The 21466-nt window shown below is 41.6% G+C and overlaps 1 protein-coding gene across 2 annotated transcripts in view; it reads left to right on the top strand.

Annotated features, from left to right (window-relative positions):
- The window catches only part of LOC126210466 (26S proteasome non-ATPase regulatory subunit 8), a 56524-nt gene extending 36909 nt beyond the window's left edge, over positions 1-19615 (top strand). Inside the window, exon 6 of one of the 2 annotated variants that reach the window (XM_049939702.1) lies at positions 19381-19615. In XM_049939702.1, coding sequence (XP_049795659.1) covers positions 19381-19512 — 132 coding nt within the window. In that variant the 3' untranslated portion in view covers positions 19513-19615. Of the gene's footprint in view, positions 1-19377 lie in introns of both variants that reach the window. The other variant, XM_049939701.1, reaches the window with a different exon arrangement.
- Positions 19616-21466: the final 1851 nt, after the last annotated feature.

The following is a 21466-nucleotide window of genomic DNA, read 5'->3' as shown; positions in this document are numbered from 1 at the left end:
AATTTTAGCTTTGTCTTGTTAATATTCTGCCTGTTTCTGCTGAAACAGTTCCAGTTGTAGGGTAAGTAAACATTAGTTTTTGAGGCCTCATCCTTTTCCTTGTTCTGGCATTTGTATGTTTGTAGCACTATGTATTTGCTGATACAAATATCCATTCTTCACAGTTTGTAGTTGTTAGTCGGGTTTGCAGATTACCAGCATGTAAGATGGTAGAGGCTCTGTGAATTAAGGTCAACACCCATAGTTTGCCAGATGGTGGCAGCTATAAGTTTGCAAATATGGGTATGTTTTGCTGGGATTTCGGAACACTTAATGCCTAACTGTGCTATCACTTTTACATCGCACCACAGTGTCTAAATATGGCAAGCAGCCATCTTTCTCCATTGTCATAGTAACTTTTGTTTCCATGTATGGAGTTCAGGCAATAAAGGAACTCTTGGAAATGATTCAAACAATGAGGCCAAACAATAAGTGTTATCAGCTTACTACGAAAATACTGTTGGTTTTGAAATAGCTGAGGCGAGTGCTCGCTCCATAAACAGGTTGGCTGCAATTTTTTGAACAATCTGATGTTGCCATAGGAAGCTGTTTGTCTGCCCTGTTGGCCAATCTTTTGATGCACGATTGAGAGAGCGTTTGCCTCAGCTATTTTAAAACAGTATTTTGGCGATATGTTGACGACACTTTTATAGTTAGCTCTCGTGGTTTGTATAGCCTGATTTTAACATCTGAACTCCTTATATGAAAACATGAAATTTATTACGGAGATGGAGAAAGATTGTTGTTTGCCATTTTGAGATGTCTTGGTTGATGTAAAAGATGGTTGTTTGCCATTTTTAGATGTCTTGGTTGATGTAAATGCAATGGCACACTGAGACACTTCGTTTTTCGGAAGCCCGTCCATAGGCCTGTATTTGCCAGCTACCAGTTGCCACCATCTGGTGACGAGTACTCTATAAAGATGTTAATCCACAGAGCCCATACCATGTTGGATGCTAATAGCCTGCAAATGGAACTGGAACACCTTCAAGCTAATAGTTACTATTAAAATCAGTCTCGAACACAAATTTATTTATTCTGGTAACCGGTATCGACCACACCTGTGGTCATCTTCAGATCTACAAGTCAAATACAAAATCTGATCAGAGGGCTACATACATTAAAGAAAATTATATAAAACTACAAAGGTATAAAACAATGAATTACCAAAATGCTGTAGGAGCAGGCACCGCCTCCTGGTGGTAAATCACTGCTAGATAGTGCAGTGCATGTCTTACTTATATACTGGAGGCTCTGCCCACTTTTGACAGAATGTTTTCATCGCTAGCCAATGGATTAAAAGGCAAATAACAACATAAAATTTCATAATTTGACTTGTAGGTCTGAAGATGGCCACAGGCATGGTCGAAACTGGTTACCAGAATAAATAAATTTGTGATAAAAACTGTTCTGAACGATGGATATTTGTCTCGGCAAGTGAAGAGAGTGCTACAAACTACAGGTCTAGGAAGAGAATGAGGCCTTGAAAACAACTGCTTATCTACAATGTATATTGAAAATGTTTCAGTAAAAATAGGCAGAATATGAAGAAGTTAAAGTAATCTTTTGCCCTCCTTCCCAAGTCTGTGTTTTTGGGCTGTGCTAAACACGACTTAGTTGCACAAGGGAGGTGTGTACTGGCTTCCGTGCAAATATGGTAAATTGTAAAAGAGCAAACAATGCGCACTGTGCAGGACCGCACTGTGGAACATCAGTAGCGACTCGCCTCCTCCAAGGCAATAAAACCGCTGTCGCCGAATACTGCATTTCCACTGATCATTTGGTGAACTACAATGAAACATAAATTGTGGTTCATGCCAAACTTTTAGAGCTCTGTCATCAATGTATTAGTGGAAAAAGAGACTGTCAGAAGCTCTTATCCATTGTCAGTGGCTTCCAGCATCCTTTCATAGAAACACTTCGTGCTCTCGTCGCTAACAGTGTTATGTGATTTTACCATCTAAAACCAATAGATTTGACATAAACAGAGGGTGCACAGTGCAGTACACAGACTTGCAGCAGAAGCGCATGCATTCGAGCAGTGCATGTGCAACGCCAACTGGATACAGCATGCATGTGCTGGCGGGATCTCCAACTCGGGAGCTAAGTGCACTTTTGTCAATATTCACCTGAAGATGAACAGAAGACTGTGCCGAAATATTATGGCAACAAGTTGCAAACATCTGGCAGTTGACCTGAAATTTTGTCAAACTGTGGTGCTCTTCTTTGAGAAGATAAAATTTCCTCTGTGAATCCTGCGTAATATGGGTTCCATACTCAGAAGAAGTACTTGGGTACTGTTTGCATAAGGTTTTTTATAAGCTACCTCCTTCATGGGTGAAACTACACCTCTGAGAATTCTTCCAAGGAATCTGGAATCTCTTTCCTGAAATTAGTTTATATGGCCATTGCACTTCAAACTGCTTTGTATGCATACTTCAAGACATTTGATGGCTGTGATTGTTTCCAGTGGTTGTTTGGCAACCATAGAATGAAACAGTAAGTGTCTCTGTATCTTTTTGTGTAAAGTATGCTACATTCGTTTATGTTAAGGGTCAACAGCTAATCCCTGCACCAAGTAACTAGAAAAATACTCAGGTCATTCCCATGTTCAAAGAGAGTCAGCAACAGATTTGCAGAGCTGTTGGTCCATATTGCTAAATGAAATCTGTTGTATATTTTAGATCACATTCTGTGAATGCGTATTATGTCCTATGATGCACGTACCTATCCAAGTTATATTGTCCAGTACTTCCAAATTTCATCCATTTATACGCAGTGTTTTTCAGTCTTAGAGACAAATAATTGATGTTGAATGCTCAGATAATTTGAATCCTGCTTCTTTTCGAACTTACATAAAAGTAGTATTGTACTGACTTTCTTCACTTTCCAACTGATGCCCATAGTAAGTGATGTTATGACGAGCTTGCGATTGCTGATTCCTTTCTTTAAGTTATCTACATTGAAAAGTTTGATTAACTAAGTTGAAAAGTTTAAGTGTGTTTGTAACATAACCCTCACTAGTAGGTTCTCTGAAAGTATCGAAAGGAATCTTCAGGTAAGGCATTTGGAACAATATCAGACGAATCCCTGTCATTACAACTCATCCTAAACACTAGTGTCTCCCAATCTGTAGCTGGTAAATTGAAGTTTTCCCCTAATACTGTAACATGATCTGGAAATTTACACATGGCCTACGCATTCTGTCTAACGGAACACAGGGGTCGTTCAGTAATGTAATTATTTTATTGTATTTGACCACTCAGGTCACAGAAACATTCATTTCGAGTTAACAAGTCATCACCAGACAATTTGAATAGGTTTGATCTACCTTCACCACTCACCTTCACCAAATTGTTTGTGGAATCTACTAACCTCATTAGATACAGCAGTGTTACTACCACTTAAAAGTGAGACTTGTTCTGGGATCTATCTGGAAAGCTCCTACAGTAAACTAATACTAACATTTTCTTCCTTCATTCTGCAGTGCGTAGTGGTACACTTACTAATCACAGACTGATACTCCACCCCCCTCTCTGAAAATAGTACAAAATACAGGGTGATTATAATTAAACTTAACAGAACACTGTAAAATAACACCACTGGTCAAAATGACGTCAAATTGCAATGGAATATTATCAAAGAAGGGGAAAACGTATGGCAGAAGAAAAAAACTGTGTGGAAATTGATGAATAGATGACGGTGTATGTGTAAGAATATGTAAATGAAAACACCTGTCATGCACACGACCCATTGCAGTTGGTATAAACACGTTGGGTACATGGCTTTTCCTCCTTTTGCATCTGCAGTGTTAGCCACGACTGTCTGAATGCAGGATTGCACTCTTTGTAAAGCTTTATTAGAAGAATGATGACTGTGCACACATTGTTCTGCAGAAATTTCGGACACTGAACGGTTTGAAAAAAGGCTCCGGTCTGATGACTGGCGTGGGTCTGGAGAAAATGATTCGAAAAGACAGGTTCTTTTGGTATGCATCCTGGTAGACAGAGGAAACTATTGATTCAATGTCAGTGGAAGCAGTGGCCATAGCAGTGCAGGAGGAGAAGAGCGGTGGTGTGCAAATGTGTAGTGCACGGAGAATTGCTCGAACATTGAACATACCCGTGAGCGTGGTACATAAAATCCTACGAAACATCCTTCTTTGCTATCCATTCAAAATTAACCATCTGCACAAGTTGCTTCCTGTTGACCTGCCAGCAAGACACGCCTCTGCTTTAGAATTTCTTGCTAGCATGGAAGTGGACAACGATTGGCTGTGGAAGATTTTGTGAACAGGCGAAGCCCACTTAAATCTGACAGGCTGTGTCAATATACAGAATTGTCGAATATGGGCAACGGAAAATCCACACGCAAATCAACCAGTACCGCTTCATTCTGGGAAGGTCACTGTGTGGTGCGGGTTTACGGCATCATTTATCATAGGGCCATGTTCTTTTGAAGAGACAGGTGCTTCTGGTACTGTTACCTGTTCCGCCACTGGTAACTGCTATGTGTGTGTCTAATGTGCAACCACGCCATTCCAGATCTCCAACAGTGTGGATGGGATCATTTTTATGCAAGATGGTGCACCTTCGAACATTGAAAATCCATTTAAGCAGCTGCTGTGAAGTGCCATTTAGGAAATGCTAGAATTATAAGCCGCCATTTCCCTACATCCTGGCTGTCCCGATCACCTAATCTTAATCTGTGGGTTTACCTGAAAGATGTGTTCAGTGTTCTGATGGCAAACTTAGCTGCTTTGAAGGCATGCATTGCACAACACATTCTGAACGTGACCCCAGAAACACTTCGATCAATTGTGGAACATGCCGTTTCTCGATTTCAACTTTCTGCAGAAAACTGTGGACAGCGTATTGAACATGTTTTGTGTCAGTTGCATGGAAATTAATAATCCATTTGATTTTGATTGATGCTTTTTATGCGGTTTTTGGCCTCAGGACAATTAAAAACAGATTTTTCCCATCCGATGTGATATGATCTGATCATGGTGGGTGGGCTTTACAACTAACAGTATCACACCTTACACCCATGCACACTGAGTAGTGCAGTTTAACGTCAAGCGTACACCTTAGGCATTATTGTAGGCTTCATTTGTAGTCGACTACTATTAAATTTTGATGCTTACAGCGCCATCTGTTGCTACATTTTGTAACTATTAATTTTTCTTCTGCAATATGTTTTGCCCCTTCTCCAATAATATTCCATTGTAATTTGACGTCATTCTGACCAGTAGTGTTATTTCTACAGTGGGTTGAAAGTTCAATTATAATCGCCTTGTACATCAGGCCTTCGGTGAGTTTTCTCTGGCCTAAAACGTCCTCAGGTGCACACCACACATACTGTACTTCAAAAATTCACACTTTGAATCATGTGCGGTTACAGTTTCTTAAAATATGTTACTCCAATTAGCTTCTGATTTTGAGTCACTTGAACAAGTTGGTTTGTCACCTATTCAGTGGAGGTGATTAGGGAAAGTGTTGAAAGTGCTTCTTTCGGTAGATGTTAAGTGTTGTCTAACATGACCAATCAGTGTTGAAACCATGGTTAAGGTTTAATAAACCTGTATTTTGCAACTGTTTGGCCGTTACTTCCATTCCACTGAAGCACTTTGGATGTTCAGCAGTGTCCTACAGAAGTTATAGTTAATTAGATGTAAAGTGTATTGATCTTAGTTGTTAGCAATAGATTTCTAAATTTGTTCACTCATTTTGTAGCACTACAAACGTGAGGTGTTCCGTAATTGTATCAGTGAGACACATGTATCCAATAGTGTTAACAATCTTAGTACAATGGAGGAAGGTGTTGCAGGTTATTAGTATCTGTTGGCCGCATTCTCAACTTCGGCTACTTGGGTAGAGTGCTTCTGATTGTTAACAAGGGGAGGGGAGAATGGCAGGCAGGTGCAGAGTATGTTGATTTAGGCTGTGTTGGTAGTGTAACTGCTAAGGCTGCCCACTTATAAAGTATTTTTGGTAGCATTTGTGACAGTGTAAATAAGGTAAAGCTGTGCTCAACCTGAAGGTTGGATTGAATGTTGTTGCAGTGCTTTACTTGGCGTGGTGCTGTGCCCTTGGTAGCCTTCCACCTCTGAACCAACTTACACAGCCAGTTATGGGGAGCGGATGGGGTGGGGGCTACAGTTCAACATTCACCCTTAAACATGTTGCAACTGATCTTGGAATTCTTCTCATTTTGAGAGGTGGAAGAAGTGATAAGTACAGAAAAAATTGTTGTACTAACGGGGGATCGAATGCAAAACATTTAGCTTTGTGGTTTTGAACTTGACCCACATTTCTTCATAGTGCTAACTGTCTGTCTGTTTGTAATTTCTGTATGGATTAACCCACTAGCCACTGAGGCACATTTACGTACAATTCATTAAGAAGTTTTTTCAGGATTGCATACAGAATATTATCAAATCTTCTACTGATATTTCAGCTGACAACCTATCAGCCATTCTCAAGGTGAGTCACTTGCAAGATTTTTAAAGCACTTTACACTATGGAGTAAACACACGTGTCAAAGGTAACACTGTTAGTAATGAGTGTCAGTCATAGATAAAATTTCATGCCTCCAAGAGTAAGACAAAGCAAGTGCAGAGTCAGCAAATCCTTTGTGCTTATGAAATATTTGGTTGCTCATTATGGATGTTATATGTTGAAATGCCAGGCAGTGAAGACTTAGAACAATATTTCCATTGGGAGCACAGATGTGAAATGAGGGTTTTTTGTGATGTGTCGAGTTGGAAACCTGCATTTCGGTTGAGCAGGTTGTCTGCTAATTCTATTTCCATAGCCTTTCTAACTTACGTGGGAAATATTTCTTCAAAAGTTAGAAGAATAATGAAGAATAAACTGGATGTCATCTTCCTTCCACCACCCATGGCAACAGCTCTTCTGGAATCTGCTTTTACGAAAGGCGGATATTTATGAAATTCCTTGAGTGCGAGGTAAACAGTACGCTGAGCAGACAATACGCACTCCAAAAGAACATTGCGTAGAACACCAGTGATACCCTCGCTTCTACAGCCCGACAAATCTGCAGTGGCAGATCTTTGTATTTCCACAGACCATTCTGTCGATTACGGTAAAGTTAAAGTACTGGCCGGAGCCGTATCCTGCTGGGATTCAGTGATCGAAGCTGTGGAGATACAGTAAGCAGACAACCTGCTCAACTAAGACAAGGTTTTGCAGCTCAAAACAAAATGTAGAAACCCCTCATTTCTTGCCTGCGCTCTCTAAAGAAATATTGATCTAGGTCTTCTGCCTAACGTTGCAACTTATGCCATCCATAATACTGAACCAAGGACTGTATAAGCAATGTGGATTCGCAGATCCTGTGCTTGCTTCCTCGCCCCCCTCAGAGGTGTAAAGTTTATCTATGACTGATGCCGTTACCCACAAGACATCTTTGACGCACGTGCATTTACTCCGCAATGCGAAGTGCTTTAAAAATATTGCAACTGACTCACCTTGAGAAGGGCTGAAAGGTTGTCATCTGAAACATCAGGAGACAAGTTATTAACATCATGGGTGCACTCACGAAAAATGGTGGAACATTAATAATGTAATTTGATACATAAAAAATCTACTCACCAGACTGTGGCAGGAGGAAACATATACAAACATTTCAGAGCCTTTGGCTCCGTCAGGCAGAAGGTTTGAAGGGGGAAGAAAGAGGGATGAAGAAAAAGGACTGTCAAGGTTCATGAAATGAGAGTTGGATAAGTCACACACAACCCCAATTAAGGAGTCACTTACCAGACAGGAAGAAAAGGAAAGTCAGTAACCACTTTCAGCAGCATGGTCCACTGTGAGATTTGCAGGAAGAAACAGTGAGAGTCTTGAAGGTGCCGAGATGGATGTGGAACCATGCAGGCTCCAGATCTGTGACCAGCTGCACTATGTTTCTCGGTTGAGGATGCATGGCGCAAATGGCCCAGTCGAGCTGATCCCACAGATTCTCAATTGGGTTTAAATCTGTTGAATACAGCAAACTCATCCTGGTGCTCTTCGAAACACACACACACACACACACACACACACACACACACACACACACACACACACAAGCTGCGCGACACATTGCATTGTCCTGCTGGTAGATGCCATCGTGCCAAGGAAAACAATCTGCATGTAGAAGTGGACATGGCCCCTAATGATAGATGAATAGCTCTATTGATCCATAGTGCCTTCCAGAATGACGGCATCACCCAGGGAATGCCTTCTGGCCTGGAGCGTTCTGACAGTTGCTGCTAGTGTTCGCTTTGACGTCATGCCGTGAACAATAGCCATCTTTCCGATGGAGCATCAAACGTGATTCATCTGAAAAGGTTACCTGTCACCACTCGGTGGTTGTTCAGTTCCAATACTGACGTGCAAATTCCAGCCTTCGTCGCCAATCAACAGCAGTCAGCGTGGGTGCATGATCCAGGTGCTTGCTGCAGAGGTCCATACACTGCAGTATTCACTGAATGGTTGGTGAGGAGACACTGCAGGCACCCTTGGTTCATCTGTGCAGTCAGCTGCTCAACAGTTGCACGTGTATTCCCCCACATCATCTGTTGCCTGTGCTGCACCACAGTTGCCTCAGCACCAGTTTTGAATAGTGCCATTTTACCTTACATTGTATACTTTAACCACAGTGGTGCACGTACGGTTTATGAACTTAGCCATTTTGGAAATTCTACCACCCTTGCCCTAAAAGCCAATAATATACCATTTTGAACAGCAGATAAATTGCTCTCCTTCCACATTATGATATCTGCTGTGTTGCCTGCATCCCCCCCACCCCGGAACAGGATTGATATACCCACCGTTGCCACCTGCTATCTGCAAGTGGCTTTTGCACGTCGACATCAAACGTAGATGGCAGTCACATTAATGTGACTGCTGGTGGTCACATTAATGTGACTGCTGGCGGTCACATTAATGTGACTGCTGGCGGTCACATTAATGTGACTGCTGGCGGTCACATTAATGTGACTGATGGCGGTCACATTAATGTGACTGATGGCGGTCACATTAATGTGACTGATGGCGGTCACATTAATGTGACTGCTGGCGGTCACATTAATGTGACTGGACCGTGTATAACAAAAATTAAAGTGATAATGTTACTGATGGTCATTGTTTTAGCTACGTATCTCTAGCTCGAAAGAAGAGCTGATGAAATAGTGCTCACATTCACCCAGCAACTATACTCACACTGACATTGAGATAAAATTTGGGCACAACAAATTAAAAGAAGGTGTAAGTTGAGAGGCATGACAACAGGCTATAATTGTCAATGTTGTTTGTATTTAACAAAACTACATCAATTCAGCCACCCCCTTAGGCTTGAGTGTAACAAGCAGATGAACTAATAAGACTCATTACAGTTCATAATATGAGTTGTAATGAATGTAAAGAGAAAAGAAGGGTAAGGTGTATCGGTTAACAAGATGGGCATCTTCAAATAAATTTCTACCTTGGTAATTATGAGAGTAAGCAGACAACTCGAGTGAATTTATTCACAACTAAATCGTTTGTAACTTAATTAAGGAGTGACGTGGAATGCCACTGCATTTTCTTTGTTTAATTGTTGCACTGGTCTGTGGGACCACCACAATTGCGCTGTTTGTGACACGGATGCTTAACCAAGAAACCTTGCACAATTGATCGTGGCACTGGAATCGGCATGGCTCCACATCCCTGTTGGCACCTTCCACAACCTCACTGATATCTCTTCATCTCACAGCAGGCCGTGCTGCAAAAGGTGGTTATTCAGGCTTTTGACAGGTGGTCACGTTAATATGACTGGTCAGTATCCGGGATTGTACTTAGTCGCTGTGGTAACACTCTGTGAATCTCAGGTGTGCACCACACTTTCTCCATAGACAACATGGAAAATAGACAGCTAAAAAGAAATAATTCTGAATGTTCTTGAATACTTGCTGGGCCCGTTAGTGACACTATGTTTTGGGATGTGAGGGTACAAGATTTTTGCAGATGTTTTGTAGCCAAGTTTTTGGATTCGTTGATTGAGGGTAAAATCTCGTACCAGTTTTGAATATAAATGACCAAGCTTTATTAGCAGAAGATCTGTTTGTTTATTGCAAAAAATCGTCCAGAAGTTAAAAGGTTAATTACTATGTAAGCGGATTTATTAAAGAGCAAGTCTTGTTTCATATGTTAATTACTTTTATCTGAGGTATGCCATATGAGTTGTTTGTCATCCCAAGAACATTAAAGTTGCAATTGGCATCATGACATGCAAAATAATTGGAGGCAGCAAAGAATCTTCTGCATGAACCATGGGGCAAGGAATACCAACAACCAGATGATGATTATTATTATTATTATTATTATTATTATTATTATGAAAATACTGAAGTAAGGATACTCGTTTTTTGGTTTGGACGTTTTGGGGTTTGTTTAAAAGTGAGATGTACATAGTTGATCAATATTATATAATTTTGTAATTAAAGGCATAATAAAAGCCTTCCTACAAATAGGAGTTGTTGCCTCCTGGTTTTGAATTCGTATACAGCCATATTAGTCCAGTGAAACTGTCAGAAAAAAAGCCTGTACCTTGCAAAAGGTGGGGTAGAAGATTTTAATTTTTTAACTCGTTCATATTGTTGGAAAGGTTAGAAAATCAAGTTTTGCCAACAAAATTTCTCTTAGGAAAAATTTCTGCAGTCAAAAAACTTCGAAAATTTCGGAATTTTTTTTCAGTTTTTTCAAAATATCTGTTTCATTTGCCCCTATCGCTGTGACGTCTATTTTCTTTTTTAAAGAGCACAAAATTCTGTACAAATTTGACTTTTACGATTTTTTTTCTACTCCCAATATCTAAGGCGCTACAGCACGTCAAAAAATCGAAATTTTTCAAATTTCGAGCAAAGTGGCAAATTACCTAATTTTTGAACACTTATTTCAGTTTCTATTTGTGTGGTATAAACATATTACTCATCATGTTGTTCATTGGAATTTACCATCTCACTCTGATGCAGGGCCAGGACAAACAGCATCATATTCAGTAACTACGAACACATTCATGTCGGATTGCGTGAAGTTTATTTGTGTTACAATATGTAATACGATTTCATGCAGGTGCCGTACATTTTCTACAGTTGATTGACGTTAATGATCAGTTATAAGAAAAAGTATGTAAGAATTGTTCTTTAGCGGACAAAAGCGTATTTATTCTTTGGCGGGCGGAAGGCAATTATCTCTAGTGATTGTTCACAGCGTGCTGACAGCTATTAGCACACAACAATAAGGGTCCTACAGCTTGGAGTCGCTTCCATTCTGTATCTGTTGTGGTGCTGAAAATGAGTATGTCTGGCATGAATTTGTTTCATTTGCGAAAAAACTGTGGTGAGTGGTGGATGCAATGTGAAAAAGAAAGGACTGAGCACACTTATCGATTGTAGTGCTAAACGCAGGGAGTCTGCTCACAGCCGTTTTTTGAAAACGCTCAGTGAAGTGATGGTGCATGAAGCATGCCACAAGAAGTACATTAATGAGAGAATGATAGCAGCTAGCCTTCGACATCCTCAGGAACCAACAGGCGTGCTACATCGGTCGCAGGAAAAAGGTCAGTTCAAGTTCAAAGAGAAATGCTTCTTATGTGCAAAAGGGGATTCTGATGACTTTTTAACCAAGCAGTTAGGACTGCCATATGCCAAACGAAATTTTGATGTAGGGTACCTTATCCACTTGCACTCGAAATGTTGGATTCAAGTCAATAGCCCAATGCTATGTTTCTTACCTGCAACGTCAATTTGGATCTCAATTTGCTATTGTATTTGATGGATATCCATGTGAGGGAGACAAATGTAGCACAAAGAGTACCGAGAGGATTCGTAGGTCCAAAAAACATTCTTCGGTTGACGTTGTGGTTGAATCAGAGATGGTGAACCAAGTCCCTCAGGACAAGTTCTTGTACAACGAACGAAACAAGATGCGTTTGATCACACTTCTTAAAAAGGAATTTCTGGAGTGTAGCACTGAAGTGCACCAGGCACAAGATGATGCTGACGTTATGATTGTAACATCTGTCATTTCAAGAACCAAAGATTTTGGAAGTGTCATTGTAGGAGATGATGTTGACCTGCTTGTGCTCGTGACCGGTTTGGGGCAAGGCATTGAAAACTTATTTTTCTGAAAGCCAGGAAGAGGAAATGCAGAAGACAAGTGGTTTTCCACTGCATCTTACAAGTTTGACAGTGAATATATTCTGTTCACTCATGCGTTTAGCGGATGTGATACAACATCCGCTTTTTTTGGTCAAGGAAAAATTAAGTGCTGCAATATTGTTGCGAAAAATGAACACCTAACCTCAGCGCTTAGCACGTTCAATAAACCACATGCTACCCATGAAGAAATAACAGCAACAGAACAGGTTACTATCACATTGTATAGTGGAGGTGTCAGCAGTTCCCACACACTAGACCATTTGCGATACCATCTATTCACCAAGTCCTGCCACAAAAAGCAAACTGAATCTGGCACGGTTGCCACCTACACTAGATGCTGCACAACATCATTCATTGCGGACTTACCAACAAGTCCAAAGTTGGATGGGAAACTGGAAACCTCCTGAGAAATGGGGTTGGAATCACAGTGACAACGGTCCAATACCCGTTATAATGAGCCAAGATCCAGCACCTGAAGCACCCCTTCACATTGCTTCATGCTCATGCAAGCTGAACTTTGGCGGAGCGTGCTCCTGCAGAAAAGCAGGTTTGAAGTGTTCAATTTGCAAGAAATGTATTGGGGTCAACTGTGAAGTGCCAAAATTTTTATATGAAGACTGTGAAGATGATGTTATGGAGGATGTTGAGGAAACCGCTGATGAAATCAACGAACTTGCTGAGGCTGACTCGTTGTTTAAAGAAGAGGTCAATCTGGGATCAACTCTAGGTACAGACCCTGAATCCGTAACTCGAAGTATTTCTGGTGACACTGAGGAACCTGGCCCATCAAAATGTTCGAAGTGATGCTCATATCTGTCTCAAGTGTGCTAATGTGCGATATTACAAGTATTACACACCCAGGCGGAGTGCCACCACAGATGAAGGATGCACCTTCAACTTATCTTTTTTGAAACTTCATGGCAGATCAAAACCGTGTGCCGGGCCGAGACTCGAACTCGAGATTTTTGCCTTTCGTGGGTAAGTGCTCTACCATCTGAGCTATCCAAGCACGACTCACAAACCGCCCTCACAACTTTCCTTCCACCAGTCCCTCGTCTCTTACCTTCCAAACTTCACAGGAGCTCTCCTGTGAAACTTGCAGGACTAGCACTCCTGGCAGAGAGGATATTGCTTACAGACCGACTCAATCCATATGCTTTTCTGTCTCGTGCAATTATTTCTTAAGTCAGGCATCAATATTTCCTCTAATGCCTCAATTTTACCCCTCCTACATTGTGTCACAATTCAGTCACATTTCTGGCTCAGGTCACTAACTCCAGGTGGACTGTCCTATGAATGAGAGACTGATGACCTCGCTGTTTAGTGCCTTAACCCCCAACTAACTACTCTTCTTTGCACACACTAGCTGTAAGTTCAGGGATAAGGTTCTGATGCATTTAAATTTGAAATAAGCATCACATGTTGTCCTGTACTAGAAGTTGAACGCTTATTTTGTTGGGAACCTCAGTGGGATGGTATCGAAAGATTGTTCACCAATGTTCCATTCTGCTGTAGATCGACCAGCTTCAGCAATGTCTACATAAGATGCATATTGTTGGAATTGTTGAGAGCCAGTAGCACTCTTACATAAAGTTTAATCAGGATTTTGTTAGTTTATAATCATCTGATGAACTGGTGAGCCTGCACGAGGGCCACTGTCTCTGCAGTAAACACTGCTGTGTTCTGAGGGAGTGTGATCATTCTTCTTGGAAATTAGGGCAAAAATAGGGCACTAACCACATGCCATTGATCAGTCATTTTTGACCTATTGGTAAATATTTTTGTGTCATCTGGCCACTAAATTTGCATGGATATCCTGAATATGATTCTAACCTTTAGGGATCAGAACTACTCTGTGTGGGCAGCAGAAAGTAAAGACTCAGTAGTAAGGAACCGTCCCTGTTAAATCTAAGTTATACACTCCTGGAAATTGAAATAAGAACACCGTGAATTCATTGTCCCAGGAAGGGGAAACTTTATTGACACATTCCTGGGGTCAGATACATCACATGATCACACTGACAGAACCACAGGCACATAGACACAGGCAACAGAGCATGCACAATGTCGGCACTAGTACAGTGTATATCCACCTTTCGCAGCAATGCAGGCTGCTATTCTCCCATGGAGACGATCGTAGAGATGCTGGATGTAGTCCTGTGGAACGGCTTGCCATGCCATTTCCACCTGGCGCCTCAGTTGGACCAGCGTTCGTGCTGGACGTGCAGACCGCGTGAGACGACGCTTCATCCAGTCCCAAACATGCTCAATGGGGGACAGATCCGGAGATCTTGCTGGCCAGGGTAGTTGACTTACACCTTCTAGAGCACGTTGGGTGGCACGGGATACATGCGGACGTGCATTGTCCTGTTGGAACAGCAAGTTCTCTTGCCGGTCTAGGAATGGTAGAACGATGGGTTCGATGACGGTTTGGATGTACCGTGCGCTATTCAGTGTCCCCTCGACGATCACCAGTGGTGTACGGCCAGTGTAGGAGATCGCTCCCCACACCATGATGCCGGGTGTTGGCCCTGTGTGCCTCGGTCGTATGCAGTCCTGATTGTGGCGCTCACCTGCACGGCGCCAAACACGCATACGACCATCATTGGCACCAAGGCAGAAGCGACTCTCATCGCTGAAGACGACACGTCTCCATTCGTCCCTCCATTCACGCCTGTCGCGACACCACTGGAGGCGGGCTGCACGATGTTGGGGCGTGAGCGGAAGACGGCCTAACGGTGTGCGGGACCGTAGCCCAGCTTCATGGAGACGGTTGCGAATGGTCCTCGCCGATACCCCAGGAGCAACAGTGTCCCTAATTTGCTGGGAAGTGGCGGTGCGGTCCCCTAGGGCACTGCGTAGGATCCTACGGTCTTGGCGTGCATCCGTGCGTCGCTGCGGTCCTGTCCCAGGTCGACGGGCACGTGCACCTTCCGCCGACCACTGGCGACAACATCGATGTACTGTGGAGACCTCACGCCCCACGTGTTGAGCAATTCGGCGGTACGTCCACCCGGCCTCGCGCATGCCCACTATACGCCCTCGCTCAAAGTCCGTCAACTGCACATACGGTTCACGTCCACGCTGTCGCGGCATGCTACCAGGGTTAAAGACTGCGATGGAGCTCCGTATGCCACGGCAAACTGGCTGACACTGACGGCGGCGGTTCACAAATGCTGCGCAGCTAGCGCCATTCGACGGCCAACACCGCGGTTCCTGGTGTGTGCGCTGTGCCGTGCCTGTGATCATTGCTTGTACAGCCCTCTCGCAGTGTCCGGAGCAAGTATGGTGGGTCTGACACACCGGTGTCAATGTGTTTTTTTTTTTCCATTTCCAGGAGTGTATTTTGTTGCTGTAGAGAAATTACTGGCGCAGAGAATCTCCTGTAGGTCAGATAGTTTCTGAACAGTTGAGGGTTTCAGAGTTCAGGTCCTCCACAATATAAATGTATGTGCCATTAACTGATGTCAAATGTGTAAAGCCATTTCCGCTGCTTCTAGGAGCATAGTACTGATAATTGTTGAAGGCTAGTGCTGTTACCACTTTCAGCAGCGAACCAGATACTCAAAATATTTAAAATTTCTAAATTTACCTTCATACTTGATTGTCTCACCAGCCTCAAATAAGTGTATTTTAGAAACAAAAAGAATAGGACAGTGAAGAATAAATATCAGATCAGAAATTTTGAAATTTAATGTTTTAAGAAATCCTGTTCAGATGATGAAAAAAGCTGTAATTCCATGTTTATATTTTCTTTTACCACTACAGTGTCAATATGATCATGTGAGCATCACAGAAGGCAGACAATAGAATAGACATCTAAATGAATGAAAAGCATTCTGTCTGTCTGTCTATTATTGGGAGAAAGTAGAGGGTGCAACAAGATGTCTAAAAAAAATACAACTCTTTAATTTCTTAAGGACAGGAATTTAAAGTGTTAGTGTCATTTAGGTACTCTGCCTACAGTAACTATAAAATACATTGCTGAATTTGATTGGGATTACAGTGAGCTCTATTTCTAAAATATGAATGTTGACTTCAAACCAAGTGAGTAATTGTGGGTTATGAGCATGCAAAAAATAAGAAAAGCTTCCAAGGACAGAAGTCACCAGCATAAAATGAGTTATTGCAGGCCAGTGACAATGCCACAGTGAGAAGGCCACAAAAAATTTGTTGTTTGGGGGGAAATTGAACTGACACAACCTACTTCACTTTATGTTGGACACACTATATGATCAAAAGTACCCGGACAACTGGCTGAAAATTACTTAAAAGTTCGTAGCGCACACCATCGGTAATGGTGGAATACAATACGGTGTTGGCCCACCCTTAACCTTAATGACAGCTTCCATTCTCGCAGGCATATGTTCAATCAGGTGCTGGAAGGTTTCTTGGGGAATGGCAGCCCGTTCTTTATGGAGTGCTACACTGAGGAGAGGTATTCATGTCAGTCGGTGAGGCCTGGCACGAAGTCGGCGTTCCAAACATCCCAAAGGTGTTCTGTAGGATTCAGGTCAGGTCTGTGTGCAGGCCAGTCCATTACAGGGATGTTATTGTCATGTAACCACTCCGCCACAGGTCGTACATTATGAACAAGTGCTCGATAGTGTTGAAAGATGCAGTCACCATCCCCGAATTGCTCTTCAACAGTGGGCAGCAAGAAGGTGCTTTAAGCATCAATGTAGGCCTGTGCTGTGATAATACCACACAAAACAACAAGGTGTGCAAGCCCCCTCCATGAAAAACATGACCACAGCATAACACAACTGCCTCCAAATTTTACTGTTGGCACTACACACACTAGTAGATGATGTTTACGGGGCATTTGCCATACCCACACCCCGCCATCAGATCGACACATTGTGTACCGTGATTTGTCACTCCACACATCATTTTTCCACTGTTCAGTCGTCCAGTGATAATGCTCCTTACAAGAAGCTAGGCATCATTTGGCATTTACCAGCGTGATGTGTGGCTTATGAGCAGCTGCTCGACCATGAAATCCAGGTTTTCTCACCTCCCGCGTAACTGTCATAGTACTTCAGATCCTGATGCAGTTTGAAATTCCTGTGTGATGGTCTGTATAGATGTCTGCCTATTACACATTACAACCCTCTTCAACTGTCGGCAGTCTGTCAGTCAACAGACAAGGTCGGCCTGTGCACTTTTGTGCTGTATGTGTCCCTTCACGTTTCCACTTCACTATCATATCGGAGACAGTGGACCTAGGGATGTTGAGGAATGTGGAAATATCACGTACAGATATGACACTAGTGACACCAAATCACCTATCTTCAAAGTCCACAAGTTCTGCAGAGCACCCCATTCTGCTCTCTCACGATGTCTAATGACTACTGAAGTCTCTGATATGGAGTACCTGGCAGTAGGTGGCAGTACAATGCACCTGATATGAAAAAGTATGTTTTGGGGGGTGTCCAGATACTATTGATCACGTAGTGTATTAGATTGTGTTCAGGCGTAGATTCTGATCAGAGCTGCTAACAAATATTATGTGTAGGTGTAAATAAGCTATGTTCTTTGTCATGCTAATACAGAAGTCAGATTCTAAACTATTATCACAGTATGCAGTGCCTTCAGTTGTACAGAATGTTAAAATAACTGGCTTGACGTATCCTAAACAAAAATAATGAAAAATGTGATGCTATACAATGATGGAAACAAACAAGTCAACATATTGACATGTTCTGCATATTTCCACTCTCTCCTAATCTAATATTTTGGCGTGAGTAGTCACTTATGAAGACCGTGTTGATTGTACATCTAGTGGTGAGGGTAATACATTGTTGAACATTCCCACTTCAGCCCCTCCAGTTTCGTGAAGTTCAGATACATGCAGGCTGCATACATAGCCTTCAAAATGCCGCCTGTAATGGAGGTGCAGTCCAAGCATAGAGCTCTTCATAGAGTTTCTTTTGGCAGAAAACCAGAGCATCAGATATCTGTAGGCACTTGCAGAATGTCTAGAGACCTAAATCTAGGTGTCATTGGATTAGGTGTCTTTCATCATCACAAAAAGGTCATGCAAACCTGTCCAATCTCCTGTGCACTGCCTGACCGTCCACAACTGTGACTCCTGCAATGCTGGAACGTGTAGACACTCATCATTTTAGGTGATCGATGGATCACAATCTGACATCTCACTGCTCAACAGGATGTGTCTCTTCTTGGTGCTGACACACTCATTTACCAGTTGGGGCACTCAAAGGTGTGTGCCCACTGGTTTCCTTGCCTTCTGGCCAAATGAAGGATGCACTCTGTGGGAAGCAGCACATGGATGATGGGGAAGTTACTGATGCAGCAAGACATCGGTTCTGATGTCGAGCAGTGGAGTGGTACCATGCAGGCGTACAGGCCGCCTATCTGTCACATTGAGCAGAAATTATGTTTGAAATACGGATTTTGTAGCCAAAGGAGTGGAGAATAATATGGTGTGTTGGAATCCTGAATAAATCCAACCAGCTTTCAGAAAAAAAGCGTTGCATTACTTACTGAACATCCCTCTTGTATGCTGTTCACCTAGTCATCATTAAGTGCCGCATCAAAGAGTTAGACATTGTAATTGCACTTTCATGATACAACTAATTTATTTCAATTAGGGAGGACTAATAATGCCCATAACAGACTTTCCTTTTTCACTGTTAAAGTTGTCTGTGTCTCAGCAGAACAAGAGAAAATTTGAAATCTAATTGGAAGTAATTGTTCATGGATAGTTCTTTCTTTTAGGAAAATATGTTACTGAATAGTTGTGGTGTGGATAGTATAGTAGACATATTACTTTGTTGTTAAATCTGATTTGCATGTCACACAAGTAGTCACAAAAACATATGCCCATTGTCACGGTGTAGAGTTCTGTAAATTGCTTGCATACAGCCATGTGCAAATTATGCATTGAAAATGTACCTGTGAGCCCGCAAAATTGTGCTGCTTGGAAATTGTATTACTACATCAGACAAGACTTATACATTAAGTTGATTTATTATGTATGACACACACACACAGGTTGCACAGGAAATTTAGACATTTACTGTATGTATTATTTTCCCCTTTTGTGTTCCAGTACATTTGTTTAGTTTGTGAACAACAGTAATTCATTCATTTTTAATATGTTTCAGAAGAATTGGACTCTTAATCCAGATAATTACTACTACTTTGGTACTGAGGAGAAGAAGAGTGAAGACCCTCTTCCATCAATAGAACTTTCAGAACAAGTGATAGATTATGCAAGGGAACTTGAAATGATTGTATGAGTGAACAAATTTTTGTGGAAAATTAAAGCTTTATTTAATTTTACTCATCTGTTGAAAACTTTTGTAAATAACAAATGAAAAAAAGTAAAAAGTTTAATAGTCACTTTGCATTGTCTTAATGAATTGAATCCAACAATCACTTGTTGACAGTAAGTATACTGTACATTGACAATTGTGTTGTAGCACAAGATGTTGACAACAGTTCATTCATTGTGGTATCTATTTTGCTGGATGGATATCTAAGGTGGTCACCTGTGTTTACATTTACATGTTCTGATCACAAACGTTAAACTATACAGCAGTAACAATACTGGACAATATGCTGATGTCTTTAATACTGCAAGTGAGAAGGAACTTGTCACAGACACTGACTCAGTAGTCTTCCGTCAAGGTGTTTCATAGTGGTGACCCAGTTATTCACGGTTACCCAGTTCATCACCGATGATAGTGCATTGTGGTGCCAAAATCATTAGCAAATGAAGCAAGACTTCTAAATAGAGCAATAAGATTCATATTTTTAAAAAATTGAGCTGTATGGTGCTCCCATGAACATACAAAAAAATGGTGGAGTGGCAATTGTTTGTTAAAAAGTAACACACAAATCCCTTCCAAAATGAATCATTCTGCAGTGTGTGTGTGTGTGTGTGTGTGTGTGTGTGTGTGTGTGTGTGTGTGTGAACTGTTCTGGTAGATTAGAAATGTGCTACTCTTGGACTCACACCTGAAACCTTTCCTATCGCAGGACTCTCACCTACTGAGCCATCTAGGCACTACTAGTGTTCTGCCTTCATAGCTTTACTTTAACCAGTCCCTCATCTGTCCTCCAAAAGTTCTGGGTTCCAGTCCTAATTCAGCAGACATTTTCATGCGACTTACGTACAAGCAGGTGCAGTAATAATTGCTCATAGGAATTCATTTATGTTCTGAATATATGCCACCAAATGAGCCTGTTGGGGAAAAATCAGCCATCTCATTAACCACTGTTTTATCCTAATGAACAATTCTATATCGGGGGCAAAATATACCTAAACACAGCCACAGGGTTGTCCATGGCCATGGATTTGTTGATCTGCTTTCCTGTAATTGTTGACTTTCCAATATGAACTTGCAGATGACTTCTACTCTGCTTTTTGACTTAAATACCATACAGAGGAGATGTCAAAAAGCATGATTATTGTAACTTTTATCACCACGAATAGTATAACCACTTTAACGGTAATAAAGTATACAGAATTAAGTTCTGGCTGCTGTCCCTTTGCTGTTATATACCATCACTCATTCCATGTTCTTGAACAGTGTTCTTCACAATGTGGAATACAAAAAATGAACAAACTTTATAATAGTGTGTAGGCAATTTGAATACAAAAGGTTACAGCAGTTATTAACTTCAGCACGTAGGCTGTAAATATCTGATGCTCACTACATATCTTCTTGTCACAGATCTTTCAAAGACCGAGAAGGTGGGAATGTGAAAGTTCCTCGACCTAAAAGGTGATTCCAATGTTTGACTGATACTGTTGGCACACTGGTACCTGTTTCACAGAAACACAGTTAAAGTTTGGACACTTAACTGCAGAATACTTTTGTTTTTGGGGCTATTTAAAGTTTTTGTTTTTCATTCAAATAAAGGAATATGACTCTGCACAACACACACGTTTGAAGAGGGGCATCAAACACCAACACCTAAAAGTAAGTTGAGATTCTTAACTAGAAAACAGTCTGTAACTGCCATGCCAAGAACTTGGCACCCTGCCCTCTTAGGCAATAAATTGCATCTGCGAGTACTTCCTGCTACACACAATGAAAGAAAACACAACATGTTAATATTTATACCTGCAAAATTTTTGCTACACATTGCACTGTAAATTCATTATTCCAATGTAAAAGCTTTATTTGAAGCAGTGAGGGTACTTTCATCATCAGCATGGTACACATGTATTCAATTGTTCCAGGA

The sequence above is a fragment of the Schistocerca nitens genome, chromosome 10 (genome assembly GCF_023898315.1).
Source record: "Schistocerca nitens isolate TAMUIC-IGC-003100 chromosome 10, iqSchNite1.1, whole genome shotgun sequence".
Classification (NCBI taxonomy): domain Eukaryota; kingdom Metazoa; phylum Arthropoda; class Insecta; order Orthoptera; family Acrididae; genus Schistocerca; species Schistocerca nitens.
Note: the sequence above shows the minus strand (reverse complement) of the source record. Positions and strands in the feature narration are given on the sequence as shown.